The sequence below is a fragment of the Talaromyces amestolkiae genome (genome assembly GCF_001896365.1).
Source record: "Talaromyces amestolkiae strain CIB chromosome Unknown scaffold20.1, whole genome shotgun sequence".
NCBI lineage: Eukaryota > Fungi > Ascomycota > Eurotiomycetes > Eurotiales > Trichocomaceae > Talaromyces > Talaromyces amestolkiae.
In genome coordinates this window covers 178,853-202,179 of record NW_024468056.1, presented here as the reverse complement: position 1 = coordinate 202,179, position 23,327 = coordinate 178,853, and the positions used below count along the sequence as shown (strand labels likewise).

Genomic DNA, 23,327 nt, shown 5'->3' with positions numbered 1-23,327 from the left:
CTCGGATCATAGAGCGTTGTTTCCGGGAATGCCTGAACCCGGTGCCGTTCCATGAGACACACATGAATCTAGTTATAATAGAGAATAATATATAATGAAATGAGAGATTTTATAGAAAGGCTACAAAGTCATAGATCAAAGGTATGTCTAGAATGAGAGAGGAGACTATCAAATGGGGCAGATACCTCGTAGTGTAGGAGCTATATTTAGATATAGGTAACTCGTGCAAAGAGATGAGTCATTTTTGTAGACAATTAGGTATAAAGACAATAGCATATTGTTATTACTATTCTAAACTAGGGAGGTCCGGGTAATATCTTGTACTCTACGGGGGAAAAACCGTGGGGCTGCAGGTTCGAGTCCTTCGGATGAAAAACCCCAAGGGAATAGAATGATGTGGACACTAAGATGTAAAAAGCATGGTGCAAAACAATGGGTAAAATGATAAGAAAAACCGAGATGTGAAAAGCATGATTGCAAAGACAATTGGCAAAATAAAGGGGAAAAAAACCGAGATGTAAGAAGCATAAGTGCAAAGACAGCTGAATGTATTGCACTATACCGTGGATAGTGTACCTGATTCCCACTGGGAGCATTATTCTCTAAGCCAGAGTTCGATTCAACGAAACGGAAAACGTCGTCAATTCTTGGATCCAGACACTGAGAGTTGATGGACCATTGTATTGCTCGATCTCTGCGAGGAAATGATATTGCCAGCTCACTTCAAGGTGCTGTCGCATCGACTGAAAGGGAAGGTTCCTTTGAATCAGGCGCACTCATCGGTTGTATTTGAATCTCCTTCAGTTTCTGCGCGTATCCCAACAGCTTCACGCGTCGTTCATACAGAGTCTGAAGTTCCAAGCGCTTCCGGTCGTCAACGAGGTTGTGGCCCGTCACAAGGATCATCATCAAGAAGGACTCGATGATACTGGGAGGCACGTTGCACAAAAGCTGGCCCGTCAACGTCCATTTCATCGCGCTAGCGCCGACCAACAAACCGATGATAGTGAGGAGCCCAAGAAGCACTGTAAGCTCATGCGCACTGACCTTGTCCACCACAACTGAGACCCGTTCGGATAGAGTGAGACGTCTATCGGCGCGAGATTCGGGGAACTTCAAGCCTGTACGCTCGAAGATGATCCGATCTGCTTGTTGAAGAACTTCCATCTCCTTTTCGACGTAGGATGTCAACCGTGTTTGCATGTTGCGCAGCACAAACCCATCGTGCATGCCGACCAGACCGGCGTACGTTCCGATGAATAACCACCAGTTGGCGCTGAAGTGAAATACAGGGCCGGTGGCGAGCCAGGCGATCATGACGGTGAGAAGAATAGCAATTCCCACGAGCGTACCTACAAAGTCGGCATAGTAGAAAATGGCACGTTGAAGTTTGTTAACTTTGGGCGCACTCAAGACAACCTCTGAATTGCTTTCTTTGTCATTGGTCAAGGCTCGCAAATGAGCCTCGAGGGAGCCGTCAACTTCGAAGAGAGCGTCAAGACAGATCTTGCCGTGGAAACTGTGACGCTCGCGGATATTCGCGAGAAATGCAAAGTAAAGAACCATCCATGCAGACGAGGCCGAGTTCATGTAGAGCTGCCAGGAGTCGCTAAATTGAAACATGGGACCGATTCCAATCCACACGAACACCGCTACCCAGAAAAGTGCAACCAGAGCAATATGACCAAGGATGTGTGACACCGCGGTGATGAAAAGACCAAACTTGCTTTCCGACGGCAGAGCCAGTTTATTCTCATCCGTTTCCTCTCGGCTGCAGTACGTCAAAAGAACCGTCTTCTGTTCTTGCGTAAGCTCGTTTTGTGCTTGGGAGAACATGCGTAAATGGCTGTGGACGCGAGACTGCATCTGGGCAGCAACCACCATTTCACGATCGTACATGTTCATCTGTTGTCTTACCAGCAGCGAGTCAAACGCATAACTGAGTATAGCTTGGACATCCGAGATGATCACTTGCCAGTTCTCCGTGTCGCCGAAACGAATCCCCAGCAGCGCCCAGACAAGCAACGCTGCCAAAATACCAAAGAACACAATCTCCGAACCCGACGCACGAACGATTTTGTCCAGCCACCGATCAAGCAGTCTCGTCTTCTCGCCCTCCACGAATTGCGTTCCCAATGTTGCCTCCTCGTCTCGACGGTCCGTCTTGTCTGTGAATCTCTGTACAGGGGCCACACCCTGCACCGCACCCTTTGCGCCAGGCTTGCGAGCAGCCTTCCACAGCTGTTCCAACATCGTGAATCAGAACAAACAAATCTCTAAAGCAAGTGATCTTTTTTCCCATTCCAAGCACTTGGGTCTAGCCGGCCCGTTCGATATGCAATGAATAATCTTGTAGTATGTACCGAGCGAAAAATAAACAAAACAAAGAACAATTGTATACCACCAAACAGGACCTAGCCAGGGTCGAGTAGATCAATCAAGCCCAGGTACTGACGGACGCCTGCTGCGCGGAGAGATGGTGAGTCTGCTCGCACAGCAAAGAAGTCACAAACAGGTGGATAGTTGAGGTTGTTCATCGAAGGATAACTGAAATAGATAGATGATTTGAGCGGTTTCACTCGAATTGTGTGAATATCTTCAATAGAGCGCGGACGGGCAAGTCTTGCAACCAAAAAAAATAGCTACGGGCGTGAACTTACATATAAATATTTTTTTTAATGTGGCTTGTTTACTGGTGTTTTTATATGAGGGATTTCCGGCGTACAATAAAAATTTTACTCTGTCCTGTCGCTAGGCTTCTTCCAGCCTCAACTGCGTGATTTTTTCACCGATACGACCTCGGAAGGCATCCATGGATCAAATCTTCGATGTCCTGCTGATCGGAACAAAGACTTGCATATACGGCATCGAAGACCCTTAACCCGCCATGCTCTAGTCACTCTTTTTGATGCCCAATTTGTTATGATAATCTGGCTGTAAATCCAACGCTTTCATTTGTGTAAATCCCGACCGCTTCGGTGAATGCTCTTTGACCCCTTGTACCTTGTAGTCCGCGCGCAAAAGTCAATCGAGGGGCGCTGTTCTGCCGCGTGAAGAAACCTTTGGAACGTGGCTCGCTCTCGTCAACCGTGCCAATTGTTTCTTCTGATCCGAGTATTAATATGATGTAACGGGGACGAACGAAGATCACATATCATTTTGATACCTACTCCTCTACCTGGGACTCGGTCTGTCGATCGTTTCTTGAGTCTCGTGGTAATTGAATGTATTCATTCGTTCAGTCTTGCACGACAAAACATGATTTTCTCGTTTGACTAGAACTATTGAATTCCTGTTCCTGAATATTGGATCGGTGTAGATGTCGTCTGGCTCACGCGCGGTTTCCTCGCTCTACCCCTGACCCGTGATTTTTTAACCAGCAAAGCGCAATGACGCTGAAGGCAAAGAAAGCACCGAACGGATTTTCAATGATGGAAAAGCCGCAGACTATCTCTGGCGTGATGGAATCTCGGCCGGGACTCTTACAGGAATGGCCGCTGGAACCTTTGCAAAAGGCGAAACCCGATTTACTTTGATGGGTTCCTGGTCATGACATCTGTAGTACCTAGGTGCCTATCTATAAAAGTATTAAGTTGACTTATTCGCATAAGACATAAATCTCCACGTCTGAAGCGGTGCTACTCGGCGAAGATTATTTCGTGGCAGGCAGACGTGATCATATTAGCATACTTATCTTTGATCGGTTGTCTGCGATGGTCACCCGACTGACGAGAAAGGACACAAGAGTACGAATAATCAATGAGTCAATGTTGGCTAATTGACTTAAAGACGTAGCACTTGTTATTGGATCGACTGGTACTTAGATATCTTCATGCTTTGTCTGTTTGGATTCCACTGGAAATTCTGCCCTCGCGGCCGTCCGGGGGAAAATTCAGCTTGATAGCAAGGGATCGTTTTTTAAAAGGAATATAGGACAGTAAAACACAATGTAAGTTCGGTAATTATTTAAAGAAATGCAGGAGCATTGTATCCAGTCTCACGGCATATGTCATGACCTCCCTCGCTAGCAATATCCCCCTATAGATACGAGATCATCTAGTATGCGCGCATCTTTTTACTCTATATATTAATCATTGGAAAAGCTCGACCGAAAATAAAAGAGGCCCTTTTACGGCCTTTAATAATTGAATGGGAAATTAATGGAAAGAAATAAGATTTTTGCTTGAGAGGTGGGTTACATCCGTATCTAAACAACATTTGATATCCGAGATAACGAACAAAATTCCTTACTTTTACCAAACAATAGATGACCTTTCCTTGTAAGATCAAAGCCTGTGACTTAAGCGTCCAAGCGCAGTTTCTCCAATTCACGAATCTGTTCCTCGATCAAAGTGGCTTCGCCCTCTGCATCGCGGAGTTTCTTTTCTTCTGATTCCTGAACCTCAATCTTGACCTTCTCCCTCCAGCCGGGGGTACTCATCGTCTTTTGGATCTTGGCCACAGTGTCAAGTGTCTTTTGCAGGTTGGCCTTGGCCTTTTCAGCCTGCTCTAGAGCGACCTGTTTCGAGACCTTGAGATAGACAGCAGCGTCGGCGCCGACGGGGCTCACAACACAGCCATCGGGGCGGGACTTGGCGTCAGGTCCAAGCACAGTGATTTCGCCGGCGTACTTGCCACCAAGGGATTTGATGGCGGCGACTTCGTCGGAGAGGGTCTTGTGGCTTGCTTCGTTGTAAGTCGCGAGGATGAGGTCGGATTTCTCCTTGACTTCGTACTGAGCGAGAATTGAACGAATGGCCTTGGAAGTATCAAGGACGAGTTCGTACGCCTTCTCGGCAGCCTGGTCGTCGAAGGAGGCGTTGTATTCGGGGAACCGGGCTACCATGATGGACTCGGTCTTGTCTCCTTCGCGGCGGGGAAGTCTCTGCCAGAGGTCTTCGGTGATATAAGGCATGATGGGGTGAATGAGCAAGAGACTGCCTTCTAGGGCGGTGTAGAGAGTCTGTTTGGCCGATTCTTGGACTTCGACGGGGGCATCAGACTGGAGCAGAGATTTGGAGTTCTCAATGTAGACATCACATAGTTGTGAGTAGATATATTGGTATGCGGTTGATGCAGAGTTGGAGAATTCTCGTGTCTCGATAGCATTGTTAATCTCTTTGGCGGCCGTGTTGAACTTTTGCAAAATCCAACGTTCAGGAAGAGACTCGCGCCCGGTCTTGGTAGGCTTGGGAAGAGGAACGAAGTCAGAGCCAAGTTTTCCAAGAACGAACTTTGTGGCTTGGTAGATCTTGTTGCTATATACAGATTAGTATAATGATCAATCCTGATTGTTCAATTCGCTTACCAGAATCGACGGTATCCGAAGATGACGTTAACATCGAACGCAATGTCACCACCGCCAGTGGTATAAGAAACCAGAGCCATGCGCAGAGCATCAGCACCGCACTCTGGAATACCCTTCGGGAAAGCCTTCTTCTGGTACTTGGTAGCCACCCCGATTTCTTTTTCAGCAAGGTTACCCTGCTTCAACTTCTCATGGAGAGCATCCAGAGTGATACCCTTTTGAACATCAAGAGGGTCAATGACGTTACCAAGGGACTTGCTCATCTTACGACCTTCACTGTCCCGAATCAAGGAATGGCAGTAAACCTCCTTGAAAGGCACCTTTCCTGTTAGCTTAAGACTGAGCATGATCATTCTCCTATGATGTTGTTAGATATCATATTCACAGAAAAGAATAGAGTTGACGTACGCGACCCAGAAGAAAAGAATATCCCAACCAGTCTCTAAGGTGCTAGTGGGGAAGAGTTTTTGGTAGTCGTGGCTATCAGCGTTTGGCCATCCAAGCGTTGCAAAAGGCCACAGTCCCGAAGAGAACCATGTGTCGAGAACATCTTCATCTCTCTTGAGAGTAAATTTTTGGCCTGGGAACTTGGCGGCAGCCTTGGCTTGAGCCTCTTCTTCCGTTCGCCCGCTCACCCACAAGTTGCTATCACCATCGTCGGCCGCCTGGCCTTCAACTTGAACGAGGTAGGCAGGTGCTTGGTGGCCCCTAAAATATTAAATTAATAAACACAAGTCTGAGTGCATAAGAATGATTGCGAACATACCACCAAAGCTGACGGGAAATGCACCAATCCTGGATGTTTCTCATCCAATGAAAAAAGTTCTTCTCAGCAGAGAGGGGGCTGATGGTGATTTCCTTCTTCTCGACAGCTTCCATGGCGGCTTTTGCCATATCATCCATCTTCATCCACCACTGTGGCTTGAGCACAGGCTCAATGATATCCTTACTCTTTTCGCAGCGGGGGATAACCATAGGATTGTTCTCCCACTTGACGTAAAGACCGGCTTCCTTGAGCTTCTCAATGACAGCATATCTCGCATCGAATCGCCTCATACCTGAGAAGTGACCACAGTTGTCTTTGAGGGTGCCATTGTCGTTCAGCTATATTTATATGTTAGTATCAACAACGTATGTCACCTGAATCTAGACAACTCACAATTGACACAAACTCAAGGCCGTGCTGCTTTCCACGAGCATAATCGTTAAAGTCGTGAGCAGGAGTCAATTTGACGGCACCGGTACCAAAGTCCATGGCAACAGTTGAATCTGCAACAATAGGAAGAAGACGGTCGACGAATGGATGCTTAGCATTTTTGCCGATAATGTGTTGGTACCTCTTGTCTATTTAGAGATATATTAGTAAATAACCAAGTTTTGGGTATAAGTGGCACGTACCATCGGGATGTACAGCAATACCGGTATCACCAAGCATGGTTTCAGGTCGAGTGGTAGCGATCTCAATGCGTTCTCCTGTTCCCTCAATCTCGTAGCAGAAGTGTGTAAGGACACCGAACTCAACCTTCTTCTCATCTAATAATAAGTCAGCACCATACAGCTCTCTAACAAGAAGCAGAACTCTTACAGCCAGGAACATCAAGCAACGTTCGGCCAGAAATGTCTTGATTGTTGACCTCCAAGTTGGACAAAGATGTATTCAAGGCGCAGCACCAGTTGACGAGACGATTGGCACGATAAATTGTCCCTTCTTCATGAAGACGGCAGAAAGTTTCGGTAACAGCGGCGGAGAAGTTGGGGTTCATCGTAAAAGCCTCACGCGACCAATCCAGCGAGGCGGCCATTGCTTTCAGCGAAGTGAGGATAGATCCTTGATATCTGTCCTTCCAGTCTTGTGTCAACTTTAAGAATTCCGGTCGACCGAGATCGTGACGAGTTTGTTTTTTCTCCTTCCACAGCATCTTCTCAACCACGCTCTGAGTCGAAATACCTGCGTGATCTGTACCCGGCACCCACACGGTTGTCTTGCCTTTCATTCGGTAGTAACGAGTCATTGTATCTTGGAGAGCCTGAAAAGGTAAATCCCACTTAGCATCAACAACAGCGATGAGACCTGTAGACGAAACCTACCACCATGAGGGCGTGGCCCATATGAAGCGCACCAGTGACGTTAGGAGGAGGACAAGCCATTGAGAAGACACCATCGGGCTTGACTTCGCCATTTGCATCAAAGTGAGGCTTGAACAGGCCCTTCTTCTCCCACCACTCATACCGACCAGCTTCAATTGTTGCTGGGTCATATGCGTCGGTGGTCTTGTCGATGACCTTCTCTTTCTTCTCGGCCTTGGGTGGCGCAGGTTTCGCGGTGGCAGCCTTTGCCTTCTTTTCAGCAAATTTCTTCGCTTTCTCGGCCTTTTTGCGCTCTCTTTCCAATTCCTTCTCCGTCTTCACTTTACCCTCAGGAGGCGCAGAGGTATCCTTGCCCGGTTCGGATTGACTATCTTTGGCGGCTTGCTGGATCTCAGACTGGACATTTTGGGGGACGGCGGGAGGGGGACCGGTAACAGGAGCAGTCTGCTCACCCACTGCAACATAGCAGCGTTAGTATGTCATCTCAAGGCCGAATACATGAACGAGGGGACACTCACGAGGGTTCGCAGAGCCGGATGTGGTAGCCATGAATAAACGTAGATTAGGAGACAGTACCCTCCAAGGCGCTCGCCGCGCCACAAGAGTTCGAATGAGTATTTTGAATGTCGCTGTGGGATATGCGACAAGCACGACGGAGGAGACGTGAAGGAGCTAGGCCGGAGAGGAGGGGAAGCCCTTTTTTTTATTCTGTGAATGAGTCAAACTGGGCGGACTGCGGGGCCAATGGTAGCCTGCGGGATTGTGGAGACAGCAGAACAGTGTAATACGGCACGATATAAGGCGTGTAAAAGTTGCATGGAATGTGATATTGGAATGAGTCACTTACGGCGCAGGCTCTATTACAGCGTGGTTCTTGATAGTTGTTCGGTGATTGCAAGAGGAGGATGTCGAATTGAAAAGGAAGCAAAATACGTTAGAAGGTCACGTGGTCCCTATCGATAAGAACACGAGACTACGTCTGAACCTGAGGCAGGAAGATAGAAATCGTATAATAACAGTAATCCTTATGCAAAATCATATCTCGCCATTAGATGAGAAATGAAAAATCATAGCCCATGCCACATATGCTGCATTGACCCATGAGCATCAACCGGATCGATGTGATACATGAATGTCCGTAACACCAATTGATCAATAGGACCCAGACGCCTCAGCCACCCGTCCGTATAGGAAACCATCAACAAAGAGAGGGGTAAAATAGAATGATGGCTCGTTATAGTTTGTTCAAGGTTGAATATATCGAGGATTATTTGGCAGCAGCAGGTACCGAAATGAAACGTGTCGTAGTCATTGCCAATTTCTAAGCTATCGCTCCCGGCACCGGGTCATCGGGTAGATCATATCGGAGGGATTGATGGTGATGCCAATAAGATCGGGGAGTCAAGACGGGAAAAGTAATTGTGAACACGTGTATTTTGGCATGCTAGAATAGGTTGATTGCTGTTTCGGTATAAATCAGAGTGATCGATGATCTTTCGAGTACCTAAGATTGCGGAGCTGCAGAACTATTTTGACCTGTTGCACCCGCGCGGACAGGGTCAAAGTATGGGTGAGCCATCGCTTCTTGCGCAGTAAGACGCTCCTAAAATGAATCAGCCACAAATTGCTAAGACAACTCAATATCATGTTTGAAGCGTACCGCGTGATCATATTTCAGCAACTTGTCTAGAAAGTCGATAGCTTCATTGCTCACAAATCGTTGGTTCTCGGCATTGACAAATGAGTGCCATGGCTTCTTGGGGTAGCGCGATAGAATGTCATCATATTGAGAGTCTAGCTCAATATCGTACTTGTCGAGGTATTCAAATAGCTCTTCGGTACCGAGTACTTTGGCAATCTTTACCAGCTGGTCGGCGTTGCTGATGCCGTGGAAGAACGGCTCCTTGCGGAAAATCATAGAAGCAAACATCGCACCGAGAGACCACATATCAAGAGAGTAGTCGTATTCCTGGAAATCGACAAGAAGCTCGGGTCCTTTGAAGTAACGCGAAGCGACGCGTACGTTGTATTCCGTGCCTTTGTGATAGAATTCCGCCAGACCCCAGTCAATTAAGCGCAGCTGACAGTCATCAGTACGTGGATTATGAAGTTCTATAATGAAACATACCTTGCGATTCTCGTGATCAATCATAACATTGTGTGGCTTGACATCCCGATGCATGATACCCTTACTATGACAAAAGTCGAGAGCCTTGAGGAGTTCCAAGATATAGTAACGGACGTCATAGTCAACGAAGCGTGGGTAAAGGGTCCGGAAGTCGGTATTGTTGATATATTCAAAGACAAGACTGGGCGTTTTGCTTTGGTTATCCCTAACGACATCGAGAAGAGCGACGACATTCGGTCCACCCGACAAATTTTGGAGAATCTTGATTTCACGCTTTATCTTCTTCTTCTTGACCGGCTTCAAGACCTTAATGACGCATTTCTGGTAGTTGACCACGTTGATTCCCTCAAAGACTTCGGAGTACTTTCCCCGGCCTAGAGATGCCCAAATCAGTCTCTGCTTCTTTTAGTACAGGCAGAAGCTCTGTCACTCACCAATCTTGCGAACAACCTCGTAATTCTCCAAGGCACCCCACGATATGTTCACACTATCGTAGTCCCAATAGGACCGGGGCATATGCGTGTTGACATCCGCATAGACTCGCGCCATCTTGTGGTGTTGGTGAAGAAAGGTCGCGCCCACAGTTGGGCTTTTCTGATAGAAATGCCGAAAGCGGGGTAGACGAATGAGCAGGCGACCAGATAAAAGACGAAACTCACGTACGCTTTACAAACGAGATAAGTTTTAGTAAAAACAGAGGAGGCAAATCAATGAATTAGCGATCGACAACAAATACGACGTGACAGGGCAGCAGGATGGTTCGCAAACCGAATGAAAAGTGGGTTTATATGGGATGGCTGGGCCATGACATTTTTATCTCGCTCAAAGGTTCCGGCCGCTCGTCTGATGTCGATAGCCAGCCACCGCTCTGATTGGTTCGGAGTGAAGGCGGTGAATACATCAGTTGATATTTTTAAAGAAGCTGCCAGCCTGATATAAAGATCGTGTCTTCTCTCTTTTTCGTTCAACCAACAAATTCTCGTTTATTGTCTGTTTCAACTACCCAGGAGCTGTAACTGCAGTAGATGCTTTTAGCAGGGCAGGTTTCAATATGTTCTACGACCTCAACGTCCCATATGCAGCCGATGAGGCTCAATTGACTAATACCCTCAACTTCCTTGCTGAAGGTAAGTGACGATGAATCGACCTAGAGAGGAACAGCCCGCTGATTTAGATAAATTTAGTTGGGTATACAACAGTCGCTTTGTCCCAAACAATGTCAGGCAAATTACCACCAAATTTGGCAGCTCCTCAACTACCACCTAATGCTCCAAAATCCCTCACACTGTTGACGCGCCTCAACCTCGTCCTGTCCGACCCATCGCAGAGTTACCGTATGGTAAACCTGATACCATTATTTTCGATTGTTGCCGTACGACCCATGAACGAGAAGAGCTTGTTGAACGCTTGCACAAATCTTGATTGCGACTTGATTTCGTTGGACTTGTCTGTCCGTCTTCCTTTTCACTTCAAATTTAAGACCGTTTCTTCCGCAATCTCGAGAGGGGTACGATTCGAAATATGCTATAGCCCCGGAATCACTGGAAGTGGATTGGAAGCCCGCAGGAATCTTATTGGTAATGCTATGAGTCTGATTAGAGCGACGAGGGGTCGAGGTATCATCATATCCAGCGAAGCTAAACGAGCATTGGCCATTCGCGCACCAATGGACGTCGTCAATCTCGCATGTGTTTGGGGTTTGTCTCATGAACGAGGTAAAGAGGCCATATGTGAGGAAGCTCGGAAAGTTGTGGCCTTGTCTAGTCTCAAAAGGACAAGTTGGCGAGGCGTTATCGACATAGTCGATGGTGGTGAAAAGCCAGCACCCAAAAAGGTTGACGATGCATCAAAGAAGAAAGTGGAACAAACGGTCACTATTTTGGATAACAATGGAGAAAATCTGAAACGAAAGGCTTCTGTGGAGTCCGCCCAGGACATCGAAAAACCTCTTTCCAAGCGGGAAATGAAGCGCAGAGCGAAAAAAGCACGTCTCGAAGCCCATGTTCAGTCTTGAAGACACGCATTAAGCACATTCATCACCACTATGACATGGGAAGGAATCGGCAGATGTGGCCCAAAGAGCAATGTTTGCTTGCTACGTGAACAGCAGAAGTACTCTGTTTAGCAGATGATATTATTGTTCTAGCTAATGTCTATTTCTGTGAGTCGACACAGTGGACAGTTTTGCAGACCGAAACTCCTTCGACAAAGATCCTCCAATCCCAAATACTTCATACCTATCCACCGATCTTGATCGTCAACGCGGAATAAAGCGCAACAGTATTGATGTTCACATTGGCAGCTTCAGTCGGTGCTGTGGTTGTTGACACGGTGATTGAAGTTGTGGTCGATGTGGTGCTAGGGAATGTTGTGGTTACAGAAGCAGGCGATGCCGGTTGAACAACTGACGTTCCGAACGTCAAGGGCACACTGGTAGCTGAAGAGACTATTGACGTAGCCAATGCTGGAATCGATGTAATTGCGGTTGCTATCGTTGGTGAGGATGCACCCGCCTGACTGTCAATAGCCGTTGCTGGTCTTGTAGTCGTTGAGCTCTGAGTGGAGGCGGAAGGCGCTGATGACGATGATGAAGTTGACACCAACGATACTGGACTAGGTGATGCTTGGATGGGAGCCGTCGCTGCCTGCAAAATCAAGTTCGCTGGGCATGCACAGGCACATTGACAGGTATCTTGATTATTGGCTGCTACAGCAGCCGCAGCGCTGGTTACAGCACTTGCAATGGCAGAAGTGACGAATGATGTGGCCTGCACACCTGTAGCAGCCGTAACGGTTGCATTTGTTTCTCCGGCCAGCGGGGTCACAACCGAATTCGTACCAATTCCTGGAATACTTATTGCAGGCGCCGAGATTGATGTGGACGTAACGGCCGGTGCGCTCGTGGTTGAGCCCGCCGTGACAATCACAGTGCTTGGAGACGACACGATAACGACAGACACGGTAGCTGAGGGCTCTGCTGTAGTGGTTGTAGTTTTTGTCCCTTGACCTCCTATTTGCGAGATGATTATTGTCTCTCCTCCTTCGGTAATTGTGGCACCCCCGTTACCGGCCGTCACGAAAATGGTTTGAGACGCCTGGACAGCTGCAGCAGTGCTTGTCACTATTAACCATTAGAGTGAGCTCAGCTAGCTATGAGGCGTTGATACCTACCTGCCACAGAAGAGGCTTGCTGCACGGCTTGCGATGAAACAGCCGTACTTTGTACTGCGGTTGTTGAGGTCGAGGTTGATGCTGTTGCCGGATTTAAAGGCACGATAATCCCGACAGTTTGACTAGAGCAATGTTAGACTTGTCAAAATGTTTCTGCTTGGAGGATATACCTGGTCGCTGCACTCGCTAAATTTGCGGCGCTCACAGCACTCGCGGAAGATGCTACGCTCGCGATGCTTGGTGCAATTGCTATAGTCGCTATGCTCCCAATATTCGCCACACTTGTTGCACTTACGGCACTCGCTGAATGGGTTTTACCGCCATTCCCGTTGCCCTTACCCTTCCCATTCTTGTGATTGTCTGCACGTGTCCCGTTCGATTTCGCGTTCGTTATGCTGGTCCCGTAGGATGGGTGTCGACGAGCGAGGGTAACATCCTTGATCTTCGTTAGCTTTTGCAGCCTACTGCATTGAGTACAACCTACACTGAACTCGGCTAAAAATGCGAAAAGACCGAACAGAATAGCTCGACGCATATTGAATATTATCTTGCGGCCCTTTTTCGCACACGGACAATTGTTTTGGCAGCGACCGATACTGCCTGCTCAGCAAGCCGCAATCTGATCTCCACCGAAGGAAGGAATGACTTGAGAAAGGAAACAATTCGACTCTGTTTGGTGCAATATGGATGAATGAGAGACAGCAAAAAAAAGTAGGAAGTCAATTAGTCAGAGAAGCACAGAAAGTGAAATTGACTACTAGCGCTTTCATGTTGATTAAATAAACCACTACAAAATGTTCTTATGCTTTCCTCTCACACAAAGGGGTTCAGGTACCGTCTGTCTCGGGTGGACGCGTGTTCTATAAGAACATGAAGACAAAATGACCATATTCTGACAAGCTATTACCTAGTTCCTACCTATAGGGAGAAACTATTACTTCAAACGGTCTCAAAATCGTCGCACGTTCAAGCATTGCCGTATGTGGCGTATCCCTTGGGCTTAATTTTTGGAACAAGCAGTGTGATCTGGACGGCAGCAGAGCGTTAATGTACAGTCATAATGTCATTAGGGGTCTCGGGATGTTCCTGTTTCGGGAATGGTGAGGCGAAACTGTTCGTGTGTCAGGTGAGCTTGGCAGGGTTTAGCTGGTCTGAGCAGTGCTTAGTACTACTCAATGAAGCATAGCATTTTGCGCAGCTTCTATCAACACATGAAGGAATCAATTATCACATTATTCATGTATGGATAGCTCGTTTATAAGGCCGCAGCTTGTAGATTGCAGATGGGGCGCTCATAGTAACATCACTCCGGCCGGCCGGCCGTACGCAAGTCCTTCTACTCCAAAGAAGATCTGACAGACTCAGATCTAGACTCTACTCCCAATCGATAATCAATTAAGCAACAAACTAAAACTAAGCCTCGTATATAGCTCACCAGCATCACAGGCTCAATCCACGCGACACTTATCGTGACCGATAAGCTTATCGATAAGATAAGCGCTATCAGCGATGCCAAGAAAAAATATCCTTAACTTTTTTCTTCGCTCCGACTGACTGGCTTCGGAGACATCTCACCTTGTCGATAGACTGCAGTGTTGATCTGGAAGCGCGAAATTTGATTTTTGCTTAACAAGATGCTTCGTGAAGTGTAAGTCAATTCCTATATTGAGTTCGAATTTTGTTGCATGCTGTTGATTGTGTGTCAATTTTTCAATGCTTCGGAAGGCTCTCAAAAACAAAAATTCAGATAAATCATACTAACATCAAGGAAATAGAAAACCTAAAAATCCGCGCACGGCGCGCCTTCTCAAGAAGAAGGAACCCCAACTCATCGAACCCCCCAAGCGCACTCTCCTCCTCCACGGCACAAAATGTCCCTTACCACTCAACACTTTACTCAAGACAATCCACGGCCTTACGAACCCGAATTCGGTCCTTTTCCACAAGAAGAACGACAACGTGCACCCCTTCGAAAGCACAGAGAGCATCGAATTCTTGGCCGACAAGAATGAATGCGGTATCGTGGTGTATGGGAGCAGCAACAAAAAGAGGCCGAATTGCCTGACTCTTGCACGGATATACAACAAAAAAGTGTTGGAGATGTTTGAGTTATTGCTCTTACCGCCGGCAGATGGCGAGCCGATCCCCGCACCTCATGCGCTCAAGCTTGAGATTGAGGTTGGAATTAAGCCTATGATTTTGTTCGCGGGTAGTATATGGGAGGATGCTACATCCACCAGTTATGCCATGGTCAAGAGCGTGTTGTTGGATATGTTCAAGGGCGAGGAAACCGACAAAATCGATGTGGAGGGGTTGCAGTACTTGATGATGGTTGGTGCCGAAGAACCTGCCGAAGCAGGCCTCATGCCGCTTATCCATCTACGATGGTACAAGATCCGTACGAGACGCAGTGGCCACAAACTTCCGCGCGTTGAGCTGGATGAAGTAGGCCCCAAGTTCGATTTTAGGGTTGGCCGTGTGCGCGACGCGGATCCGGATGTTATGAAGGAAGCTATGAAACAGGGCAAACGGCCCAATGAAGAAGGCAGAACGAAGAAGAATATTACCATGGACGCTATTGGTGACAAGGTTGGTCGTGTGCATCTCGGTAAACAGGATCTGTCGAACTTGCAGACGCGTAAGATGAAGGGTCTCAAGAGGAGGGCTGGCGTGGATACGGATTCTGAGGATGAGGGAGAGGATGAGGATGACGCATCGAATTATGGATCGGACAACAGTGAGGATATTGCGTTTGTGGATGAAGATGCGCCGTCGGATGTGGATATGATGGATGTTGATGATGAGAAAAGTCGTTCGAAAAAGCAGAGATTGGCTTGAACAAAATTGTCTGCTGTTTGATTTCTCTACATTTGGTATGGCGTTGGTTGGGTTGTGAATACATCTATGTTGTTTTACGAGTATATAATATTTTACTCTAAATGTTGTCTCTTGTTGCCTAGAGTATATTAGAGACTGAATCATAAAGCCAATGCTCGCAAAAGGAAACAACAGCTCGTCTTGGCTTCGTCATGTTAACGGCATGACAGACACCGGCACCTTGATGAGGTATGAATTCATCACTGGAGGCTCTTCAATCCTATAAGGCTAAAACCCTTTGATCTGGCTAAATGATACATCAGCGAACTGGTCAAATAATCAAGCATCCGTCTTCGTAAAGTCAAAAAGCTGCGATTGGCAGATTCGCAGTGTGTTGCGGTCCATGCATGCAAAAATGACAATCGCGTGCTACACTCCGATGTATGAGAACAAGAGCGTAGGAAAGTGCTCCTCTTTTACGAATTCGAAATCGTACTTTCTGATCTTTTCGTGAAGTTCTTTAGCGCTACTGCACTCCATGAGGGCTTCCTGCTCAACCTCTTCGTCCAGTCTTCGCTGACTAGCTCGATGTTTAATGATGGTAATCACTGTCCACAGTTCCGAATAGAGCACGGAGTTCTCTCAACCATTAGACGGGCTGGACATCTGAACAACAAGATGAGCATATGCGCTAGAGTCGTCCTTCTTCTCCGTCTCTATGATTTCCTGAACTTTCCATGACTTCGAAGGGTTTGGATAACACTCATCGATGGGTGTGTCATCAAGAATTAATAGACTAGGATGCCCGAATGGATTTATCTGGGCATCATGAGATTTTGATACTTTGTTTCAGTTCACAAAATAGCCATAATGGTTATTTTTGCATCTTGTCGGCCAGCAATTGGTTTGTTCATGCACATTGAGGTTACCAGGGACCTCGTATCAAATATCATAATATGAATATATCGCAACTAGGGAAGACACAACACACGGGCGTCATACTTCTCTGGGATCTATAGATTGGTGCTTTGATGCCCCTGATAAAAGTGCTGTTGGCAATGCTCACATAGGAACAAGAAAAGTAAACAAAGATCTCCAGTAGATATTTAACAACCTGCTGCCGGAATTTTGAGGCATGAATGGTCACGTGCGCAGTGACGTCGTTCCCGGCAGTGTTTCGCGGAGCGTTCACATGCCGAGGCCTCGGGTTCCCCAGAAACTCTGTCTGTCACGTCAAGCGGGATGCGACCCCAGCTTCATCCGAACAACCTGTTGTGAGTGCGGTGGAATTCTCTCCATAACCAACCTTCATGATAATATACCAGCTTCGTTTCGATAGTTTTCAGCTTCATGACAGTCCTGCTGCTCTGGACTAGAATCACCTGAAGTTCAGTTCATCCACGGGACTTGTTTCAACCGGCTAAAAACTGTTTCTGCGTCCTGTGATCATGGATTCCATCATGGTAAGATCTGGCGGTTCCCATTCACTTTGATTAAAACTAATTTTTTACTCTACAACAGGACACCCTCGACGCCATTGCGCTCAATCCAAACCTGAAACCTCTCCTGACACTCCTTAAAGCCGCCCGCAACGGTGCCGTGTATGGCGCCAAAGTCCGTTTTCCACATGCCCTAGTGTAAGACTCAGACAAGTTCCCCGATCGCATACATACATAATAACAATGTTTTGATGCAGTATGATATTTCTTTTCCGGTCCGGAACGTAAGTTTTCTTCCGCCCAAACAGCCAACGACAAGTTTAGCGCTGACGTTGCGGCGATAGATTCCGCGAAAAAGTCAAGCTCGTCCTCAAAGCTACCCGACAACATGCAAGTAATCTCGCCAGATTCGCCGTCATATACAAAAGTGCAATGTTTGCGATGAAATACCTCAATCCTGCGGGAACCAAGGAGGGTCCATATGATACCTTTTTCGCTGGATTGCTAGGCGGTTATGTGGTCTTTGGCAGAAATCCGGGCAGTGTCAGCCAACAGGTACGCTCATTCTACCCCGACTAGAAAAGAGATGGCATGATCCTGATATGTGGCAGATCGTGATATACGTCTTCGCGCGAGTCGTACTCGCCATGGCAAGTCTTTCCGTGCAGCCGAACATGCACCCGCTCTCCTCCCTCATCACACCGGAAGCCCGCACACGGATACAGGATAATGCATGGCCGGCATTTGCGGCACTCAGCTGGGCGGCTGTCATGTACGTGTTCCGATGGCATCCAGAGTCTATCGTGAACAGCTTGAGGAGTAGTATGACATACATGTAAGTCTCCCCAGCTCCCTCTGTGAAAAGAAATAATCGTACTGATTACTTGCTTAGTTATGTTGACTCCGACCACTGGACATCGTTCCACAACTTGCTCATACACAACAAATGATAGAGAATCATGATCGTCGTTGGATAGGTACATATCATTCACTAGGCAAGGAGATGCCTTGTAAGAGGCGTTTTGTGGCGTTCTTTTTTTTGCGAAATGTGTTTCCGTCGTTGAAGCTTGGGTACATATATGACTTGTCGCTAGTTTTGTTTGCATTCGCTTTTTCTTTGCATTGATAGAGCATGTACCACTGAATGAGATATTGATATTCATCAGCCCCGCCATGTCAGGGTGTCCCGAGGTACAGATTATCTTGGTACATGCAGTACCTGCATATTGATTAAGGTAGCCAGCTGTCAGCCACTATAGAGATTTCGACAAATAGAAAGGCAAGAAAGCAAAAGCATAGATCGAAATAGTAACAAGTCGGAAGAATTGCTTGCCGGCTACACCTGAACCCCTAAGGTTTCACGACATCCGCTAAGGGTTTATATTGCGACAACATCGTCCTTTAGTTAGCCAACCTCTATTTGAGTATATACCTGTAGAATAACGGACATCTAGTATATTTTTACCAAACATAAATCAAAAATAATCAAACAGTTTTGAATCGCTCTATGTCTCCTGCCTTAACTCTTCTAGGTAGTCGCCCGCGGGTACTATCACATTTCAGGGAGTCGGATTAGGGCTAACGGTCCGTCGCTCCGAGTCAGAGGAGTAAAACAGGAGTTTCTCAGATTCGTCATTGCGAGCTCACCTTTCAGAGGATGAGTAGTTAAATGATTCAGTTTTAATACATTTGACTACCTGGTAGTCACGGTTAATGGTAAGTATAGGCTAATCACACCGTAAGAAAAATGGATCAACGTATGTGAGTATGAGGGCTCGGGATGTCATTAATGACTCTCGAACATGAATCATACACCCCTCGTCTCAGAAAAACAAGTCTTCGTCAAACATAAACGCCCTTATCTACAAAACTTGAAAAGTAAGAGATTATCACTCAAGTATATAATCATCCTGCACGCCGAGCCTTGGAACAAAGCTTTTGTTCTTTTGTTGCGTTCCGATCAAAGCATTCATTGAAACCAGCCAAGAAAGTCGATACCTGCAGGACGGGCTCGACGATACATTCTATTCATTCATTCGTTGATATTTTTATTTACTTTTTGAATTTTATTTTCAAAAGAAGGGCTTTTTTAGATATCCTTTCCTTGGCGCGATAAGAACAAAATGCGATTCATACAATTAATAAGTTTTTGCGTTGCGGCGTTCTTGGGTGCTGGTATCGTGGATGCGAGGCCGCATTTATACGACCATCTCGAGGTAAGCTCAATATTTACCAACCAACAGACATGGAACATGAGAAAATCGATTTTTTGACCGGAAAATTTTACAGAGAAGCGATTTATCACTCGCATCAGCATACTTAAACAACATCCCCGCCGACGAAACAATCACCAAACGCTTCCCTTCAACCACCGAAGCCACGAACGAAGAAGAAGTCCACCACAGAATCGACATTACAGACAGAGAATACCTCGATACCAGAGAGCAAGCGCAACAGAAACGGCAGAGTCATTATAAATTCAGAATTGGGAGTGGGAAGCCTGTAAAGAGAGGGTTTATGGAGAGAAGAGCGGAAGCAGATACAGAGGAGGATGAGATTTTGCCGGCTGCGGCGTTGCCGATTAGGAGAAGGGTTTTGGCGAGGGGGGAGGAAGAGGACTGAATTTGATTTAATCAGTGTTGGTGAACTATGGAGGATGGCTTGGGGGATCTGGTCTGGAATCGGATGGCGCCAATCATCGTTGTAGTACACTGCTCGGGATGAGTTAGGGTTTGGCGACCGAGCCCTAACTCCATGTCAATTGAACGGGCAAACGACCAAGTCCAATTTACCTGATGTGTGCCGGCACAAGTGCGATATTTTTATGAATCAATGTATATTTTATATATCTAAATGATTGTGTATGTATTCAAAAGAGTGTGTGTCAACAAAAAATAACCCGAAATAGTGTGTCGGTAGTGACAGTATTGTAATCGTAAGTCTTGTGTTTGCATCTCCCATGTATCCCGTCCATGACACCATTTTCTCATTACCCATTACCCATCACTCATTACCAGTTGGTGAAACACCCTGTACGCCAAAGTAAACGCCTGATGGCATATCAAGTAGAGTTTGATTGCTCGCGGTGTAGACTCGTTCGGAGGATTCCCACGGCCTCCTCGGGATTTTCACGTCCGTCGTGATCAGTCGTTCCAGTTTCGTTTTTCGTATAGTCGACAGCGGCACCAGCACGGCGTATCGGAGAGAGAATAGGGTCATTCTCGATGAGGAGGGTATCGGGATTTGGGTCGGCCCAGGAACCGACAAGGCGGAGATCGTGGGCGCCACGGGTCGGCCCGTCTGGGACTGTCGATAGGGCTTGCGTACTAGTACGCCGAATGAGGAATTAGCTAAAGGCCAGCCAGCCATTGAGGTTCCATACAAACATCGCTGCAGAAGTGTTGTAGAATAAAGGAGAAGAAGAGAGACAATTCAATTACTGACTGATGAGAAAAGGCAGCTTGATGAGGTGGTTCGGAGTGTTCCGTAAGGGTGATTGCGCTTTGCCCGGAAACTCTATGCTCTGTAGTAGAGGGGGGGCCAGTGGAAGTCTGCGAGTTTTGGGATAAGTGTTGATGGGATATGTCAAACTCTTGCTGGAAAAAGTCTTTTTGTGACGGGCCCTGGGACAAGTAAGTAAATGTGTGGGATGGTCTAGCGTCCATGTTGGTGATTTGTATGAGTAGGTGTGGAAGATTGAAGGTGGAGTGAGGATAAGGTGCCTTTGGTACAAGAAGGAACAAGAAATGCCGTAGGACAAAGCTCATTTTGAAGCACAAATTGGTGGGAAATGAGCGGGTTCTTATACTCTGATTATAAAATAGATGAGTTTTGCACACCAGATTAGATCCTTTGGACTTCGTGTATGACAGCGAGAGGTAACGAAACGATAGAACAATTCCTCGAGAAGCACCGACCGTGTACCACAATATCAGGAATGCGCCACTAAGCCCGCCTGAATCCCTTCAAGTGTGAGGCGATTTCATCGCAAGCCATACACCCCACTAGCAGACGGGTTGGACTCCACCGTAGAGATGACAGACCTACTATGAGCAAATCTAAGCCCCGGACCCACTAACTCTAAGTCCCGGATCTACAATGGTTTGTTCATTAGTTATACCTGTGTATTATTTCACTCCATGGTGTATAATTACTTTTTGCGCACGAGATGGTTTCTTCGGCTTGATTATGAAACTAGTGCTTGAATGACTGGAACCCAGGTCTATTGAGACTACTCTGTAAATGACTTCAACCACTATCTGACTCTTTTCATTCGTTCTTGCTTTATGATAATAGTAGTGTATGGACAGACACTCGATAAAGCCTTGAGCTGTGAATATGTAAATTAATTCTTTCTATAGTTTGCCCTAGAGTATACATGAAGATTTATTATCCTACGGTAATGATTTAGCTCAAGTAATTTGACACACAGTAATCTACTTAGATCTTCTGACGTAAACCTCTACCAGTATCAAAGCTCTATTCCGCAACTTCCGAGATACAAAATAGGATGCAGGGCTGGTCGGCTTGGGAATGTAGGGCTGTGTTGGACAAGAGGGATGTATCTAGTACTCTCTCGAGCAAGTTGAGTTTTCAGCCCTGACCTAGAAGCCGCGCTAATGTTCACATATCCAGGTAATAGGTATTCGGCGCTAGATCTCGATCTATTGTTGCCATAAAGACTATCAACATATTCAGAACAGTCAAGGCTCAACTAAAATGGTTCAATCATGACTTGACCTCATAGCTTAGTCACCTAGAGGTCCGTAAGGTTTTGACTTAAAGTTTAGTCGCAGAGAGTCAGAGGTCGAACGCCAACGCTAACCACATCTTGTTCATTTCGCTCCTTGATACCCTAGACTACGCAGTCTGCATTCCGATCCGATTAAGGGCCTTCGGAACCCTGACCCGACGAGGGTGGACAGAGCATTTGTGGTTAGCGTCCTTTATGGACCCACCGTTTAAGGGTTATCTGATGGGAGCTTCCACCGGAAACGATCTTAGTTTCTATCCAACTCGTTGTCACTCCAGCCGAAATGTGAGAAGGCTTGGCCGTGCTTGTGCCTTACACCGTGAAGGGAGTTTCTGGGACGAGTAAATGGTGAATTGTAATTTATCTATAAGCCGACACAAGTTATGTACCAAATGAGCTTGCTGTAACGAAAAAATAAATCGAAAACGAGCGAAATCAAAGAGCATAATTGTAAGGTTTATTTTCTGTAGTCTCCAGTGTATCTTGTTCATAGCGCCATTTTGATCATTATTGACTATGATCGGCGCTCATGAAACTTCAATGTTGTTGAAACCATTCTTAGTGCTCAAAAATTGCCTGGTAGCATTTCAAGTAGATGCTGATTGGTATTCCGACACCTCGCGGTGTAGACTGGCTCTGAGAACTCCCACGGCCTCGTATTTTGACTTTCTCGGTTCGCGGCCTTGATGGCATTCGGGGAGAGAATAGGGTCGTGCTCAATAACGAAGGTATCGGGATTGATCCTGGACGCTACTGTCTGAGACTGCCGAGGCGTGGATGGTTGAGGCAGTGACAAGATTGGATAGTGAACGCAACTCCGCTGAACAGTAAGAAACTGAGATTTTACGAAAAGTGAAGAGAAATTGAAAGGCGTTTATTATTTCTGAGTAATGAGAATAAGAGCAAGCCTGTTTGTTCATTTTTCCACCCGTCTTTTTTGTCTCTCCGCGCATGCCTCCGTGCTTCGCCGGGGTAAAAAAGCTGTTACGGCCTCAGAAACAGCACTAGTGTCCATAGTAAGCAGAAAGGCGGACGGCACTGACCTCACTGGCTGGTCCAACCTGGGGTGGCGGATCGGCCGGCCAATATTCGTGTTGGTAACTTGGAATGTCCAAAAGGGCCTCCACCAGCCCTAAACGGAGGGCGCTGTCCTGACTGGCTGGGGTTGGAATCGCATAGCCCACTCTGACTTGCAGCCACGAGTCCGTTCCTAGACTCCCTACGTTGATGATCGTACTACAAGCCATCAAATCCGACAAATCGATGGATGGCTAGGTCTATCAAGCCAATTATGGCGGTGGACATTTGAAGCTCTGAGGCACGCGGGAAAACGAAAGAGTCTAAAAATACGTCCTCTGACATGGATCACTACCATTCTTTCATACTGCACTATTACACGCGTAGTACATTTCCCCTTGCACTAGTACCATTCAACCTTTCCTCCAAGTAAATATGGAATATTTTTCCTTTCCCGTCATTTGACCGGGGCTGCACGAGCCTCATGCTGTGGCTAATGGTAAGATAAGTCAAGTGGGGTGGAGTACGGGAATTCTAAACAGGGTCCCCGGGGCGCTTGGAAGCCATCAAATATGAAGCTAAAAGGGTACGTACGTAGATCGAAAC

General features: G+C 46.7%; 8 protein-coding genes across 8 annotated transcripts; 3 read left to right on the top strand and 5 right to left on the bottom strand.

The window, feature by feature from the left end:
* Positions 1 to 723: 723 nt before the first annotated feature.
* On the bottom strand, positions 724 to 2,253 carry BHQ10_008643 (uncharacterized protein; the record flags this gene model as incomplete). The annotated part of the gene is made up of 1 exon (XM_040881471.1): positions 724 to 2,253. The coding sequence occupies one exon, from the start codon at positions 2,251 to 2,253 to the stop codon at positions 724 to 726; it is 1,530 nt and encodes a 509-aa protein (XP_040737145.1).
* A 2,047-nt stretch (positions 2,254 to 4,300) lies between these two features.
* On the bottom strand, positions 4,301 to 7,945 carry BHQ10_008642 (uncharacterized protein; the record flags this gene model as incomplete). The annotated part of the gene is made up of 9 exons (XM_040881470.1): positions 4,301 to 5,258; positions 5,309 to 5,665; positions 5,717 to 6,016; positions 6,075 to 6,412; positions 6,468 to 6,652; positions 6,707 to 6,841; positions 6,894 to 7,335; positions 7,397 to 7,851; positions 7,915 to 7,945. 9 exons carry the CDS (start codon positions 7,943 to 7,945, stop codon positions 4,301 to 4,303), a joined length of 3,201 nt encoding a protein of 1,066 aa, XP_040737144.1.
* Positions 7,946 to 8,900: 955 nt separating this feature from the next.
* On the bottom strand, positions 8,901 to 10,073 carry BHQ10_008641 (uncharacterized protein; the record flags this gene model as incomplete). The annotated part of the gene is made up of 4 exons (XM_040881469.1): positions 8,901 to 8,999; positions 9,057 to 9,476; positions 9,525 to 9,898; positions 9,959 to 10,073. 4 exons carry the CDS (start codon positions 10,071 to 10,073, stop codon positions 8,901 to 8,903), a joined length of 1,008 nt encoding a protein of 335 aa, XP_040737143.1.
* Positions 10,074 to 10,575: 502 nt separating this feature from the next.
* On the top strand, positions 10,576 to 11,538 carry BHQ10_008640 (uncharacterized protein; the record flags this gene model as incomplete). Its single annotated transcript, XM_040881468.1, has 2 exons — positions 10,576 to 10,651; positions 10,709 to 11,538. The coding sequence occupies 2 exons, from the start codon at positions 10,576 to 10,578 to the stop codon at positions 11,536 to 11,538; spliced, it is 906 nt and encodes a 301-aa protein (XP_040737142.1).
* A 223-nt stretch (positions 11,539 to 11,761) lies between these two features.
* On the bottom strand, positions 11,762 to 13,230 carry BHQ10_008639 (uncharacterized protein; the record flags this gene model as incomplete). Its single annotated transcript, XM_040881466.1, has 4 exons — positions 11,762 to 12,645; positions 12,696 to 12,817; positions 12,866 to 13,131; positions 13,180 to 13,230. The coding sequence occupies 4 exons, from the start codon at positions 13,228 to 13,230 to the stop codon at positions 11,762 to 11,764; spliced, it is 1,323 nt and encodes a 440-aa protein (XP_040737141.1).
* Positions 13,231 to 14,329: 1,099 nt separating this feature from the next.
* BHQ10_008638 (uncharacterized protein) lies at positions 14,330 to 15,533 on the top strand (the record flags this gene model as incomplete). Its single annotated transcript, XM_040881465.1, has 2 exons — positions 14,330 to 14,343; positions 14,471 to 15,533. The coding sequence occupies 2 exons, from the start codon at positions 14,330 to 14,332 to the stop codon at positions 15,531 to 15,533; spliced, it is 1,077 nt and encodes a 358-aa protein (XP_040737140.1).
* A 1,427-nt stretch (positions 15,534 to 16,960) lies between these two features.
* Positions 16,961 to 17,901, top strand: BHQ10_008637 (uncharacterized protein; the record flags this gene model as incomplete). The annotated part of the gene is made up of 6 exons (XM_040881464.1): positions 16,961 to 16,975; positions 17,034 to 17,149; positions 17,209 to 17,235; positions 17,296 to 17,506; positions 17,563 to 17,786; positions 17,844 to 17,901. 6 exons carry the CDS (start codon positions 16,961 to 16,963, stop codon positions 17,899 to 17,901), a joined length of 651 nt encoding a protein of 216 aa, XP_040737139.1.
* Positions 17,902 to 20,012: 2,111 nt separating this feature from the next.
* On the bottom strand, positions 20,013 to 20,616 carry BHQ10_008636 (uncharacterized protein; the record flags this gene model as incomplete). Its single annotated transcript, XM_040881463.1, has 2 exons — positions 20,013 to 20,277; positions 20,396 to 20,616. 2 exons carry the CDS (start codon positions 20,614 to 20,616, stop codon positions 20,013 to 20,015), a joined length of 486 nt encoding a protein of 161 aa, XP_040737138.1.
* Between the last annotated feature and the right edge of the window lie 2,711 nt (positions 20,617 to 23,327).